At 46.3% G+C, this 16,143-nt stretch overlaps 1 protein-coding gene across 1 annotated transcript in view; it reads left to right on the plus strand.

The window, feature by feature from the left end:
• The first annotated feature begins 945 nt into the window (after positions 1–945).
• Positions 946–16,143, plus strand: part of LOC138468037 (GTP cyclohydrolase 1-like) — a 51,264-nt gene continuing 36,066 nt past the window's right edge. Inside the window, exon 1 of the mRNA XM_069608439.1 lies at positions 946–1,767. Coding sequence (XP_069464540.1) covers positions 1,437–1,767 — 331 coding nt within the window. The 5' untranslated portion in view covers positions 946–1,436. The remainder of the gene's footprint in view (positions 1,768–16,143) is intronic.

The raw sequence follows: 16,143 nt of genomic DNA on the forward strand, positions 1-16,143 counted from the left end.
CCACGCTGACTGTGCATGCAGGCTATCCACGCTGACTGTGCATGCGCCCCACGCTGACTGTGCATGCAGGCTATCCACGCTGACTGTGCATGCGCCCCACGCTGACTGTGCATGCAGGCTATCCACGCTGACTGTGCATGCACCCCAGGCTGACTGTGCATGCAGGCTATCCATGCTGACTGTGCATGCGCCCCACGCTGACTGTGCATGCAGGCTATCCACGCTGACTGTGCATGCAGGCTATCCACACTGACTGTGCATGCGACCCACGCTGACTGTGCATGCAGGCTATCCACGCTGACTGTGCATGCAACCCACGCTGACTGTGCATGTAGGCTATCCACGCTGACTGTGCATGCGCCCCAGGCTGACTGTGCATGCAGGCTATCCACGCTGACTGTGCATGCAACTTTGTACTTTCAAAACAAGTAATGTACAGAATGAAGGTTATGGAGTTTGATTTACAGAAGACTGTAGATGTGCTGGCAGCAATGTTGGTATAGGTCTAAAAGTATAGGTGTGCATGTTTTAATGCACAAAGGCCCAGGGGGAAGGAGAAACTTGAAAAAGGGCGAACCACCTCCATCCTATGACACCTCCAGTAGCATCACTATAAAGCACGGCAAAGTAAGCAAAGATTACACACTAGACACTGGATATGTTACATTCTCTGGCGTGGGGGCTTCCTGCTAGACACGAACCCTTCCTGTATCGCGCTCGGCCAGCTTGCTGAGTAGCGGGCGGATGGTCACGGTTACCCTCTTCCAGAGGCATGCCAATCAAAGGTGCGTGCCCCCGGGACAGGGGCACGGGCAGGCCGCGTGTGCTGCGTGGTTAACTGGCTTTTCCGCTGCGCACGTCAGCAGCTGCACAGCCCCTGGGACCGCCGCTGAACGCATTCGCTCTGCTCAGAGGAGAGAGGAATAAATACTGCCGGCGGCAGAGGGGACTGCTTCCCAGACTGTGACGGAGCGGCCCCTGGAGTTGCACAAGGACCAGAAGCAGAACCCGCCTGTCCGGTTTCCGCGAGCCCAGCAGCAGCTCCTCCTGCAGCCAAGTTCACCGAGCCCGGTAAAGAGGTACAGCCAGGAAATCAGGGTCCCTCAGCACTTCCCCGACTCAGCCAGCAGACCAGTGCCAGCCAGCAGACAAGTACTCTGGTAGCACCCGCCGAAACCACAACTCGGTGCATTCAATATCCAAGTGCCAGCAGGAGGATACCAGTGCCATTGAAGGAGCCCGGTGCCATCAGCAAAAGCAGCACATTGCCAACATAAGCGCCATAGCAAAAAAAGAGCAGTAGGAGCGCCCAGTGCCAGCAGACGGACTATTGCCCCCAATCCCACCTAAAGGCGCTCAGTACTAGAATCCTAGAAATCAGCGCAGGAAGCCGGTGCCCGCCACAGGCAGCAGAGAGACCCGCGTCGCCAGCAGCCATGGAGTGCCAGCACGCCGCGCCAGCAGAGCAGATGAACGGCTTCCACCACAACGGCGTGGAAATGAACGGCAACTACGCGAGCGCCCTCAGCTCCAGCGGGGGGCCGACTGCCGAGGTGAGGAAGGCGCTCAAGTTGTGCAGCTTCACACCCTGCAAGTCGGGCGGGGCCCTGGAGCCCGAGGACCAGCTGCCCGCCATGCAGGACGCCTACACCGCCATCCTCCGGGGTCTGGGCGAGGACCCGGACCGGGAGGGGCTGCTCATGACCCCCAGCCGAGCCGCCAAGGCCATGCAGTTCCTCACCAAAGGCTACAAAGAGAACATCCACGGTAAGTCTTCCCCTGGGCTGCTTCTGGCATCGCTTGGCACATGGGATGTGGGCAAGTGCCAGAGCACTGACATTGGAACCAGGGCCCTGGAAAGAGAAAGGGGCTGTGGGGCTATCACACACAAGTGATGAAAAGGGGTAATCTGGCTTCCCCATTTATCAAGTGTCCCCCAATGGGGGTAGTCTGGTTAGGACTCCTAACTAGGCTCCCACATTGATCAAAGTTGGGTCGGAATGGGGGTAGCCAGGTTAGAACACTTAACTAGGCTCCCGCATTGATCAAGCATGTGTACCAAGGCAGATAGTCTGGTTAGGACCCCTGACTACGCTCCCTGTTGATCAAGAGTGTGTACCAACAGGGATAGTTCGGTTAGGACTCCTCATAGGGCTCCCCATTGATCAAGAGTGTTTCCCAATGGGGTAATTTGGTTAGAACTCCTAACTAGGCTCCCAAATTGATCAAGAGTAGGTTGCAATGGGGGTAGCCCAGCTAGGACACTTAACTAGGCTCCCCCATTGATCAAGCATGTGTACCAATGGGGGTAGTCTGGTTAGGACTCCTGACTAGGCTCCCAAATTGATCATAGGTGGGTGGCAGTGGGGGTAGCCAGGCAGGGACACTTAACTAGGCTCCCCCATTGATCAAGCATGTGTATGAATGGGGGTAGTCTGGTTAGGACTCCTAACTAGGCTCTCCAATCATCAAGTGTGTGTACCAATCGTGGTAGTTTGGTTAGACCTCCTAACAATGCTGGCCATTTATTAAGAGTGGCTTGAAATGGAGTAGCCCTGAACGAACTCTTAACTAGGCTCCCCCATTAATCAAGCATGTGTACCAATGGGGAAAGTCTGGTTAGGACTCCTAACTAGGCTCCCATTGATCAAGAGTGTGTACCAACAGAATTAGTTTGGTTAGAACTCCTAACTAGGCTCCCCCATTGATCTCCCTCATTGAGTGGGGAAGGCTCTTGATCAATGGGGGTGCCTAGTTTAGTTAGGAGTCCGAGCTAGACGCCACTGGTGATCGTGTGTGATCTCTGACCTCCATTCATCTTTCCTCATCTGCAAGTATTCAGGAACCCGAAAAACAGGTAAAGCACGAATCTTAAAGGATACATTGGAAACGAACTCGACCATTCTGGTCAGCATGAAGGCGTCTAGAGGCTTATAATTTCTGGTGTGTGCGTGTGTTCGTGCGTGCGTGTTGCTGTTATGTGTAGAATGCATGCACAGGGTCACGGTCTGAGATCGGCTTATGATTCACTTGCCCCGCCTTGTTTGTACCACATGTACACTCGTCGTAGTGATATGACAGTGATTTCTCAGAGAGTGCCGCGTGTTGGCTATTGTAGCAGTCGCTAAAGTGATACACCAAGCATTGGCAGACAGGTCTTGGTGTTGTATGTAAGGGGTCACTTTGAATGCTCATATGAGGCCTGAGCTCTCCAGTACCGGACCTGGTAATGGCCAGAGTGAGCAGCAGTGGTCTTCAAACTTTTTATGCCAAGGCCCCGTGAGCAAAAAAGAAATTGTTCGGACCCCTGTGCCCCGCCCCTCTGTGTTGGTGTTGTTTTCTTTTATAAAGTTGGCTGCAAAATGCGTGGTGCCATCATTTTGAAAGGATATGTTGTTGGGGAGACATTCCAAGACAATCACTTCCAATCCAAACATAGAAACCGTGTAAGTAAGCACAACATTCTCCAGTAGGGATTTTATTTTCTCAAAACGCATTCCTATTAGTATATTCAGCAGAAGGCAATTGGATTTTACAGAGCAAGTACTAATGGGAAGGGTGGGCATGTCTCTGCAGAAAGTATGTCAGTGTGTGGCTTTATTTTTGAGACCGCCACTCTGAGGTTGTCCTCCACGTCCAGCCTTGTGCAGTATTTTGTTTTCAGTACAGCCAGTGCTGAAATGCCTATTTCACACCAGTAGGAGGACGCAAAGGGTAAGAGAGACTGTATAGCAGACCCTGTCAATGTAGGATATCCCAGGATTACCTTCAGCCAAAAGTTACCCACTGCAATTTTCCTAAATTCAGATTGCAGAGTAGTGTCCAACTGAACCTCAATCAGCTCCTCCTGAACATCAAATGGAAGATGCACCACCTCCTCTGCCAGAATAGGCTGCATCACCCAGTCATTAATGCCAGCATTTTACTCAGGGAAGTATTAGTCAAAGCTGGACCTTAATGGTGTTAGGTGACTTGCTGAGCATTCAGTGAGTAAAATAACCTTGAAAAAATAAAATGCAGCTTTGCATAACATTAAAGAGAATTTTGGGATTATCAGGCACAGTGAAGGCCCCTCATATGAAAATGTTGAAATGCCCTGGCACCTCTAATTTGAAAAGGATGAAATGACTTGGCGCTTTCCGTGGCCACTCTGGTTGCAGGAGAAATGAGGACCTTGTGGCCTTTGTTCTATTCACTTGTACTGAGTCCCCACAGTCCTCATTTCTCCCCCACTTAGAGTGGAACCAGTCTGCGGCACACAGCTTGTAATGCAAAGCCCACATTTTAAGCACCAGGACAAAATATAGAGAACTGAATACATTGATGAGCTAAATTAATTGTGACTGGCAACATGGGGGCAGTTGCTTCTCCCGTACCAACCTCTCACATCTCAAGGTAGGGCAGTATGTCACTAATGAGCCATCATTATTGTTTTCCTGCTCTGCATTCAGATGGGAGGGGTGGGTCATCCCCGCAAAAGAAGGTCTGTGCCATAATCAGGGCAGCTATTAGCCGACTTGGTGCCCATGGTGAAACACCAGAATACACTCTCCCACCCCCACTGACTAGCACACGTCACTTCCAAACTACACCTCTGTCGTGCGACAAAACCCCTCCTCAATATGAATAAATAATTGCTATATAAATGAAGCTGGTTTCATTACATTGTAATTCAAGTACTTTACAGAAGCATTCTAATGTGAAAACACAGCTGTTGCTGCCCAAGTAAATGGTTTTTCTGTCACCTGTTCTTAGGGAAGGCCTTGCCTGAATGCAGTTTCAAATTGTCCGTACTGGCACACTGCAGTGTGAACAGCCTATCGGGGACTGAGGGCCCACTGACCTGGCCTTGTGTTGCAGGTGTTCTGTTCGTACCAACTCAGTTGTATTTCACCTGGGACAATACCAGATTAATCATATGAATTATTTTCTGATAGAAGGTGATCATTCCAAGATGGACAGTCTGGTACACTCTTATTGCACTCTTTCAAAATACCTCCCTGAGTGTGGGAAAGGGACAAATAGCACCAAGGATTCCTGTATACTTTGCATCAAATCACAGAACATTTCAGGGCTATAATAAGGATCAGAGATCTCTAAATTTGATAAACAAGTCTGTGATAAAAGGATTGTATGTGTGAATCTCAAAAATGCATAACTGATGCATGGCTTGGTGCTCACATCACGGTTCACAATACTCACCCTAATATTAAAATGTTTGTAACCATGAACCATACATGTTCATTTAGACAGCGTACATTTTTGAATGCGAGCATAAAATGGCTTCAAAATCAGCCACTCAAATAGGGTACAAGGGCTATTTTGCTTCTTGTTTCTGTAGAATGTTAGAGAAGGAAGGGCTGGGTCTAAGTGTGGGCATGCCCAACCCCAATACAGAAACATCTTTAGGGAATATTTACAGATATGGCAGGACATTTCACAAGAGAGACCCAATAAACAATGCACAGAAAGGCTACACAGAAAGGATTGTACCTCTTTCAAACTTTAGCCTGACCAGTAATAAGCTGATGAATCAGTTCCTCAGCCACTAGCTCCTCGCCATTGTGCCGGTCTCAGGGGTATTTTGGCAAAAAAGAGCAGGCCCATGCTTTATCTAACCGAGCTGGCATTAGCCTCTCTTATTAGTGAAGCCTTTAGCTAATGAAAATCATGGTGTGGCAGTGTAGAAAGGGCATTTGGCCTTGTAGATTTACAATTTGAGGCAACTTCTTTGATTGCTTTATGTATTTAAGTGTGGGCACAGTATGGCATGCTCGTCAGAGTCACATACACAAAACAGTCCAATGTGCTCTTTTATGGACATTGGGCACATCAGACAAAAACCGATATATGTGCTGCTACATAAGGGAGCACCACACAGACACCATTAACCAACAGGGTGGTGACTTGTGCAGTGCACAAATCATTGCTGCCCACATCATTGCATTGATTTGCCATGGACTACATTCTGCATGGTGACACACAATGAACTCCACTTTCTTAATCAATGTGCCCATTGATATTGAGTTGCCATGTGGTGTGCTCGCTAGGCAGTGGCTGACTTGTTTAGACAATTAAAAGACCTTTGATGCTTAGAGGATGCATTTAGGGCATGTCCCAAAGCAGCCACTAAAATATGTAAGCAAGAAAATTACAGTTAACCTTTCCAGGGATGCGCCATTTGTAACAAAAAGTAATATTAAAAAAATGGTTTTAGTTTGTCAAATAAAGAGACACGAAAATAAAGAAAATAGTTCAAAACATTTCTGTGTGGCATGTTAATTCTCTTTTGCATAGGTTTGGTCAGCTAACTGATACTCGTGCTGGCCTGATGAATAAAGATGACACATGTTTAGTTCTTAACACTGAAATGTTAAGCATTACTGTATAAAAACAATGGCTTGTTAAATGAGCCATCACATAAATTGCCCCACTTGAAAGGCTGTCAACACAAAGAATGAGGGGCACAGGTTGTGTGACTCCAGAGAATCTCACACGCTGCGTTTGGAATATGCATACCTTTGTTTGCATATTCCATACACATCACAGTCATCCATAAATCAAAAGAGATCATCCAGCTGCACATCGCAGAGCAGCGCTCACTGGCACAGCAGGCTGCTTAATCTGTTGTCCGGCAGCTTTTCAGGCTGTGGATGTGAGCCCCCCTGGGCATGAGGCTGCGCCCCACCAGAGGGGCACGCCCCACGATTTGAATACGGCTGAGCTACGCCCATAGGCGTCCCTAGAGGGGAGAAAATGGGGCAATTTCCCCCACCCCACTATTGGCTACTTTGCCCCCCTTAATTGATAGCCTGCCTCCCCCAAGCAAACATGTCTTTCCATAAGTCTTAATGTTGCTACTTTGCCCAGCCATCATTCACGCGTTTGCAGGCGCTATTTGCTAGCCTGTCTTCTTGCTTCTGGCATCAAAGGAACACCACGGGAATCAATGCACCATGAATATCACTGGGTTAGGGGCCAACAGTGTTAAAAGCAGGCTACCCACAAATCAGGAACAGTATTGTTTTACAAATGTGCAGCTTACCCTTGTCTAGAAAAAAACAGAAGTCATTTCCAAACTGAAACATGCTTCTTAATCTTACATCCACTCGTTATCTTTAAAATGTGTTTATTTTTTTGTCGTACTGCCACACAAATCCTCTGTGATTATTGTGTCCCTTCCTTTGTGTTTTATCACAGGTTATATTTCTAAAGTGGTTATATGCTTGACAAAGAGTTCAATCACAAATACATGCTTCTATTGTGCTGACAGCAGTTATTGGGAAATTAAACTGTGGGTTCATGGGTGCCAACTTTTGATTTTCACTATGGGGGCAGAAATGTCCCCACCCTTGCCCTTAATATAAGTGACCAGCTCAACCCACCACCTGGCTGAACACATTTGATAGCACTTGTTTTTATAAGGAATTTCAAAAAGTCATAAGATTTGCAGCCAGTTTTAAACATATAACATCTTAGCAACAGTCACTCAACCTGATGGGCTACCTAAGTAGCCTTCTACTGCAGGGCGTGTCTGTGGATCCCTTTATGTGTTCAAAATCGCTATATTCCAAACAGTGCAGTTTGTGTACATGACTTCAAAGTCAACAGTATTTCATCTCATGTTACACCAACCCTGTTCATACATTAATTGACGGTGTATTAGTGGCAGCTTCTCCATAATGGGTCAGGGGGCGACAACAAACAAGCACCTTCGCCCATTATGGAGGATCCGGCCCAGTGTTTTTTGCAGCTGAGAGAGCGCGCCTTGGCTGGCTTGAACTGTCAAAGGGAAACGTGGTATCCATTTGACAGTTTTGTTCCTCAGCCTTGCATATCCAATGAGCCATGCAAAGCCGGGGGTGTTTTGCTTTCCCAACCTTGCATGGCCCATCGGGGATGCTCGCTGAGGAACTGAATGTTTGCATGTGAGGGAGGCACCCCTGCTCCTCCTCGCGCATACAAACAGAGCGGGGCACTTTATCATCAGTGCTCTGGCTCTTGCGCACATGTACACGAACCAGGAAGCGCTCTTTGCTTCCTGATTCCTGTTTGCGCTACACAGGAGCTGGAGCACTGGGAGGAAACCTCAGGACCGGGGCAGATGGTACGTTAATCTAAATATGTATGCATGTGTTTATGCTTGTTTTATGTGTAATGAGTGAGTGTATCTGCAAGTATGAATTCTTAAAATCGGTTTGTTACTTAATAGCTTTGTGTTGATGTTCTGTCTCTTTGTTTGCTGCGCCCTTATGCCCACGGGTCCATGGTCTGCACAATGTAAATATCTAAATTAAAGTGTATGATGATTGGCGTTTGTGTGAATGAGCGAGTGCATGCTGTGTGCGTGGGTTGCGTGAATGTGTGTTTGCGTGTGTTTGTACTTGGCTGTTGAGCTGATTTTGGTGGGACGGAGGTTGTGTGAGGCGCTGGGGCGGGGGGATCGCAGGGGGCAGGCATGGTATTTTTTTACTGGGCTTCTATGATAGATGGCTAGTAACAAAATACCCCTTGGCTTCCCCAGGACCTCGCATGCTCACAATCATATTGTGTGTGTGCTTGGCGCTGGGGGTCTCAGAGGGCAGGCATGGCATTTTTTACTGGGCATCTGTGATAAAGCAAGAAAACGTTTCATTATGTCGCTAGAATGACATTTTAATGCAGTCAGTCTAGCCATTTCTTACTGTGGCATGACATTTAGTATTGGGCATCTTTAATAAAGTAAGCATATGTGTTATTACGTGCCTAGGCTGTCATTTTGATCCAGCCAGTCTATCCATTTCTTATTGTAGCATGCCCGTTTGTATTGGATATCGTTGATAAAGCAAGCATGATAAATGCTATTATGAAGCTAGACTGGGTTTTTGGGGCAGCCAGTCTGCCATGTCTTACTGGGTCTTGACATTTTGTATTAGGCATCTTTGATAGAGCAATCATGATAAGTGTTTACCTGGCTCTACTGGCATTTTGCAGCAGCCAGTTTGGACATGTTTGCCTACTGGGTCTTGACATTTTGTATTAGGCATCTTTGATAGAGCAATCATGATAAGCGTTTACCTGGCTCTACTGGCATTTTGCAGCAGCCAGTTTGGACATGTTTGCCTACTGGGTCTTGACATTTTGTATTAGGCATCTTTGATAGAGCAATCATGATAAGCGTTTACCTGGCTCTACTGGCATTTTGCAGCAGCCAGTTTGGACATGTTTGCCTACTGGGTCTTGACATTTTGTATTAGGCATCTTTGATAGAGCAATCATGATAAGTGTTTACCTGGCTATACTGGCATTTTGCAGCAGCCAGTTTGGACATGTTTGCCTACTGGGTCTTGACATTTTTAATGTTAAAGCCAACTGGAGTATGTTCTTGTGTGGGGATACTGCCACGTTTTTGTAGAACAAACATGGCCATGTTTTCTTATGGTATAATCAGTACAGGCATTATGTGCAAAGCAAACATGACTATGTGCTTATATTGGAATACTGGCATATATCAGTGCATCCAGCATGGACATGTATGGGCGCATACTGTTTGAACATTATTTTTTAATGGCATATAGTGTGGGCAAAGGCTTCATGAACATGTGTTGGCAAAATGCTGCTACAAAACCAATTACAAAAACTGGCATTTTACACAATTTGTGCTGTAAAATGCACCATTTTTAGCCATTATTTTAAAAATGGTCTTGGGGAGTGGAAAGCCCCCCTAACACCTCTTGATTGGTTCGGGCTACCTTGCTATGCTCCATCACACTGGCATATTTGGGGGAAATATTTATGCCCCTTCAATTAAAGATGTACAGACAAAAACTGAACACTGCAAACAATTCTAGGGGGACAAAGTGAGATTCCTGCAACCATTGCTAAAGAACCAAAGGAGCAGTTGTCTCCTTTCCCCCTGTACTCAGCGCCTTTATGTGACATTTCATCTGTTAAACAGACTGTGCACTCCTTGACTATCCTCTGAAACTGAGGTATGAGTGATATCTTTTCTGTTAAACAGACTCTTATCACTGGCTATTATTTATAGGTGAGCAGATATTGGTGTCGCCATTGCTAAATACCACTTCTAATTATACATGATTTGAAGCTATTCTGGGAGTGATGTCTGCTTGAGTTAAAAGAATGCAACCTCTTGCTGAGTGCACGGGCATTTCTGCAACTGTTAACAAAGAGTTTGTTTTTTTAGGATGTATATTAAATAGATGCAAACATTGTATTGCATTAAACCTACTCGGGTACAAGTGACCAAGGCTTTTTTGTCACACACTAATAACTTCAGTATGTTTCTGAAACTTAACTTTTCAATTTGTTCCACAAAATATATGTTTATTCATACAATAAAACATCTTTCTTTAAAACAATTCATATATGCACATTCTGTGACCCATCTTTAAACCGTCTTACAAATTTATATAACAAACAATAACATCTCATTTCATTCTCAGACACAAAACTACCCGGCTGTGCTAAGTTGGGATCTATGGACAGCATAGCTCTACCCTCTCAGTGCAATTTGTGAAGAAATAAAACGACTGAGTCTGGGATAACTTTGAATTGTTGCTTTTGCTAGACCTGACCTTTGTTTGCAGTGTCGATTGCTTCTGCATTTCATGTCGACGCAGTGTGTTTCAGCCGTCTCATGAACCAAAACTGTGGTTCTCCAGATGTGCGGCCTTTATCAGGACGTGTTCAATTTCTAATACACAAATGTGTATTTTGTGTCTTTAGAAGTTGCCTGGCATCAAAAGGGGGTGCCGATAACCCTCCTGTATGGATACAATCCAACAATAGCCAGACATATAGATCACTGCACAGTGAAGGATGATCCTTCCAGGAGCTGATCTCTGCTTTTCTGGTAGATAATTGAAACTGGAGTGCCTATCCGGTGGATCCCATCTCCAAAAGACGTGTTACTCCGAGGTCTGGTAGTCACGGAATGTGACTGGCAGACCTCCGATTAACACGTCTGTTGGAGACAGGATCCACCGGATAGGCACTCCAGTTTCAATTATCGACCAGAGAAGCAGAGATCAGCTCGTGGAGGGATCCCCCTGCACTGTTTGTTATATATGTCATTGTGAACCTGGAGGAACAAGGCTTACCAGCTACCCTTAATATAAAAAATGCTTATTTGATGTGCCACCAGCACTCTGACCCCCGCCCCACCTTGTTGTATTTGTGCCCCTCAGTTTGCCCCCCCAATACTGATTTATAGTGATGCCGCAGGCTATGCCTCCAATGGCTCCTGTGCTAAGACCAAAAAAGTGCAAATGATCGAGACCCTAAGGGTTCGGCTTGAACAAACACTGGGGTTTATTCGCTGCATCGCGTTCTGAGCCGTACTTCTCGCGGTGCTGTACATCCTCACAGGGACTAGTGAGCTAGCAGAATACACACACAACCTTGTAAATTGCTAGAGTGTGTATCCCGCTTTGTGGGTGGCAAGGAAGACACAAATGCATGGGTAGCAGTGAGCGCCACCCTAGTGTGGTACCACAACCTAAGCTGAAAATGGAGAGCAGAGGAGCAATCTTTCATCCTGCATCTGGTCGCTGTGTTTTATGTGGTGTTTTCACATCTTTGAATTTTAGCTGCACTTGGCGACTCCACCAGGGTACCAAACAAGGGAATGTGGGGAGGGCAAGGGGTACGCAAAAATGTCTGATGTACACCAATTTTAAGACCAGGCAAAAGCAACACAGAGATGTTTGAAACTAGTGCTTTAAGTGGCCTGCACACTCGAGCCGGGGAAGTCAGTGCCACAATTAGGAGGCAACACTTACCTCACCTAAATGCTGCTTATTATGTTACTCTCCCATAAGAGGCCGGCTTAATTGTGCAAAAGGCCAGGCGCCATGGCCTAACAGGCCCCATTCAGGTCAGGTAAGTGTTTCCTTGTCTTTTAATTGTGGTGCTGAACCCCTGCCAGGCACCCGTTTCACTGGAGATGCGGGGATCATCACCCCCTCACTGAGGGTGATGATACCCGCATCTCTAATGAAAGGTCTAGCGGCAGGGGGTCGGAGACGCAATCAAAAGTTAGATTTTTTTGTGTGTAAAGTCTGAAGTTCTCGTTTGCATGCAACAGCTTCAGGCATTACAAAAATAAGCCTTCCCTTTTGATGGTGTTGCCGACCACCCAACCCCCACCGCCAGATACCCCTTTCAATAGAGATGCAGGTAGGTAAAGTCTGAAGCTCTCGCTTACACACGAGAGCTTTAGACTTTACTAAAAAAAAACCTTGCCTACTACAAGCTTATTGGGCTGGGGTTAGCAGTGGCCCCAAAAGGGCCCCATCTCAAACACAATGTTTGGAGCCTGCCGGGACTCTGCCGGTGCCAGCCCCAGCCCACTTAAATCCCTGTTTGTAACCATCGGGTCGCAACATCCAATCATTGTAAGATAGAATGGTGGGATAATGTCCCTGCTGCAGACTTCTTTGTGTAATGACCAAGTCACTAGTCTACTGACAGTAAATAGCACAGGTGTGTGTGTGTTTTTGTGTAGCTTCAACATTGGTCACAGATTTTAATTCCAGCCGTTCAGGTACTTAATCTGTCTGCTGGAGAGATCTGTTTGAGGCCTGCAGGTATCTGGTTCCAAACCTTGTAAAATAGCTCAGTGGGTAATGTGGTTGCTGCAGGTATCGGTGCAGATATCAGCTTAGAATACACCGGAACTGCTCCAACGTTTATGTTTCTATGTCAATAAATTGAGTGACTTTGATTGAGGGAATAGTACCCGCTGTTAGTACAATAGTTATATACTCCAGCATATGAGGGCTTCATAGAAATGCAAGCAACTTTTTAAACCAACAACATGCTTGTATTACACTGTTTCACAATGTGAGAGATGGGTGTGGGCCAGGCAACAGAATAACGTGCCTCCCAGCATTATAGAGTTCAAAAGATGGCCACCTACCTCGGTGCAGTAAGACACAAAGTCCGTTTAATTAAAGTAGAATTTGGAAGACTGGGTTTTTAAGTGTGACAACAAAGTAAAATACAGATACATGCACCCATTATTGATGTGAAAGTTAGGACCTTTCATCCCGAGGGGCTAGTGGCAATTATGAAGAACTATATGGAGGGCTCTGGGTGATGGAAAGGAGAGAATAAGCAGAAGGGTAAGAGAGCCCCACACTCCTCCCTGCGCCTAAATTACGCCCTCTATCCCACGTATTCATAATAGGCCCTGAATCAAACTTTGAACAGTGCTTGAAACCACAAAATATAAATGTAAATCTATTCCCTTCAGAGGATTTCAGGAAGTAATGTTCTGACCTGTGCCAACCATCACAAACTCTTCTCTCTAAACATTCCTCTCTGCTCCCCGTGATACTGAGGATGACTATCATTTGGATCTGATGCTGACCTTGGAATTCAGGATAGTGCTCTTGGCTGGATTGCCTCCTACTTTTCTAATCCGCCCTTCCCCATCTCTTGTAACACACCTCCCCCTGACTCCACCCACCTCCTTGTCTGCGTCATCCAGGGCCCTGTCCCTGGCCGTCTACTCTTCACCCTTTATACCCCCTCCCTCCGAAAAATCATCTCCTCCATTGGGTTCCCCCATCGTCTCTTTGTGTCTGACACCCAAATATTCTTCTAGTTCCTCACTGGCACTTCAGACCGCAATAAGCGTATCTCAAGCACGACTCGGTGAAACTTCATCATTTCACGCTCAACTCCTCAAAGACCAAAGCCATCTAGATTCATGTGTCTCCACCACCCTCTCCTTCCCTAATCAATCTAATTGTCCTCAGGAACTGCTCTACATCGCCCCCTCCGTTGCATTCTTTATTTTATTTTTATTTTTTACATTTGTAGAGCGCACTGCAGCCCAAAGGCATTGAGGCGCTTGTTGCAAGAAGGTGTACGTAAGCAGGATTACAAAACAGACGGTGGTTACTTGGTTACAGCATATGAACAGGGTTACAAAGTACAGTTAGGGTGTTCATATTTGGTACAGTAGTGTGCAAGGTAATGGCTTGCTTGGGAGTTGACAGAAGCAGTTAGGCAAATAGCGTTGTTTTGATGGCTTTGCAGAACGCTAGGTGGGAGTGAATTCCCCTGATGTGCGAAAGTGGGGCGTTCCAGTGGGTGGTAGCAATGGCTGGGAAGCGAGAGCCGCCTGCACGCACTCTGCTTGTTATGGGCTTGGTGATCATGTTAGTATAGGCTAGTCTGGACGGTCTAGCGGAAGTGGGCATGGCTACGCGCTGAGCCAAGTAGGGAGGTGCCAGATCATGTAGGCATTTGTGTGTGAGGGATAGGATTTTGAAAATGATTCTCTGTTTAACGGGAAGCCAGTGGACTTGTCTTCTAAGGTCTGATATGTGGTCCTTTCTGGCGAATCCTGTGGCAGCCCTGAGGGCGTTGTTCGGACAAGTTGGAGTTTGGCAATGTTTTTGCCTGAAGTCCCTCCGAGGAGAGCATTGCAATAGCCCAGTCTCGAGCCGATAGTAGCTCTGGCAATGGTGAGGCAATTCTGAGTAGTTAGGTAGGGTCTTGCTGCGTTGAGCAGTTTAGCGTAATATGCCGATGAGGAGGCAATGGTGTTGACCTGCCTGTTCATGGTGAGATTAGAGTCTAAGTATACTCCCAGGGTTTTGACTGTATGGGACACCGCTATGGGTATATTATCGATGGTGAAGGAGCAGTAGTTCTTGTCAAGGTTACCCAAGATGGTTGGTGAGCCGATCAACAGAAGCTCAGTTTTGTCGCTGTTGAGACACAGTCAGTTTTCTGACAGCAATTCTGACAGCAATATCAGTCCTTACACCTGCTCACTGCAAGGATGAACCTGCTCTATGAAAGGAGGATCCGGCCTCTCCTCACCTACTATTAAACCACCACCTCATCCTAACCCTGGTACTCAGTCTCATTGACTACTGTGCTTGCCTTCTCCTTGCTTCTCCTTGCAATACAAAATACTCAAATTCGCCACAGGCAACTTCTATAAACTTTCCTCCCTCACTTCCCAGCACCTTATCCATGTTGGATGGGTCTCTGTGAAAAATGGATCCTTTTTTAAATTTCAGCTGCCTGTTTTCAAATCCCGTCATGGATTTGCCCCACCTACCAAACAAACTCCTGCTGCTCTCCTCTCTGCAACCTCTGCTCTAACACCCTACTCCATCTCGCCGTTCCCGACCACTGCACATCTTCTCACCACTAGAACTTAATACCCCCCACGTCAAAAAACCCACCACCAGCCACTCCTTTACATCTGCCCTGGAGCTGCACCTGAGCCCTCAGGACAACCTCGCAGGATTGCCCTGAACTGTGGTGTTTCGGATCCAACCCCCTTTTCTCCCAATAAATACAATCAAATACAAAATCTAAGCACTAGATTACCAGCACAGGTGCCTCAGTGTCCCAGAGTCAAATGAGTTCTGCTGAAGGGGGCTGCACCTTTCATCCAACTCCAGGAAAGGAATATAAAGGTAAGCTACAGCACTGCACTTCCAGTCCAACTTTGGCGATGCAATATCGAGTATCTGACTTAACAATTGGGGTACCATACGGCATATAGCTGCTAAGATAGCTCAGCAGGTTGAGTGCTCGCTGGTGTGATCTGTGCGCCATCTGTAGTTTGCAGGTTCGAGACCCGGCAAAACCAACACAGCATTTCCTCCTTCCGAGTTTCAAAAATGGGTACAAAGATCGGTTGGGTGATATTGTATGCCTATATGTTCTTTGGAAAGTGCTTAGGCGTAAGCGCTATATAAATAACACATCATTATCATTAACACATCATTACCCCAAAAAAATGGATATGCAGAATGTGTCATCAGGCTACCGAAACTGTTAGGCATGTGCTGGCATAACCTAGGCTGTTGACGCTCTACTACAAGGGCTGCGCTAACTTCTTTACCAATATGACAAATGTAGAGAATGACTGCTTTTGGTCGTATTGTGTGGCAGGCTCCATGATTTTATCGGCAGCCTTCAGAGATGTATGGCGTCATTTCGAAATGCAGAGTGACCTATCATCTCTCCTTTTTAAGTAGGTGTTATGTCAAATGTATGTGCATTTTAATGATTTTAGAATGGAAGAATTATTCGATTTGATTAATATCAGAAATTCATGATCTTAAAAATATAATTTGCATGTAATATTGAATTTGTTCTGTGATT

This window comes from Ambystoma mexicanum, chromosome 4q (assembly GCF_040938575.1).
Source record: "Ambystoma mexicanum isolate Mex_15411 chromosome 4q, UKY_AmexF1_1, whole genome shotgun sequence".
NCBI classification, from domain to species: Eukaryota; Metazoa; Chordata; class Amphibia; order Caudata; family Ambystomatidae; genus Ambystoma; species Ambystoma mexicanum.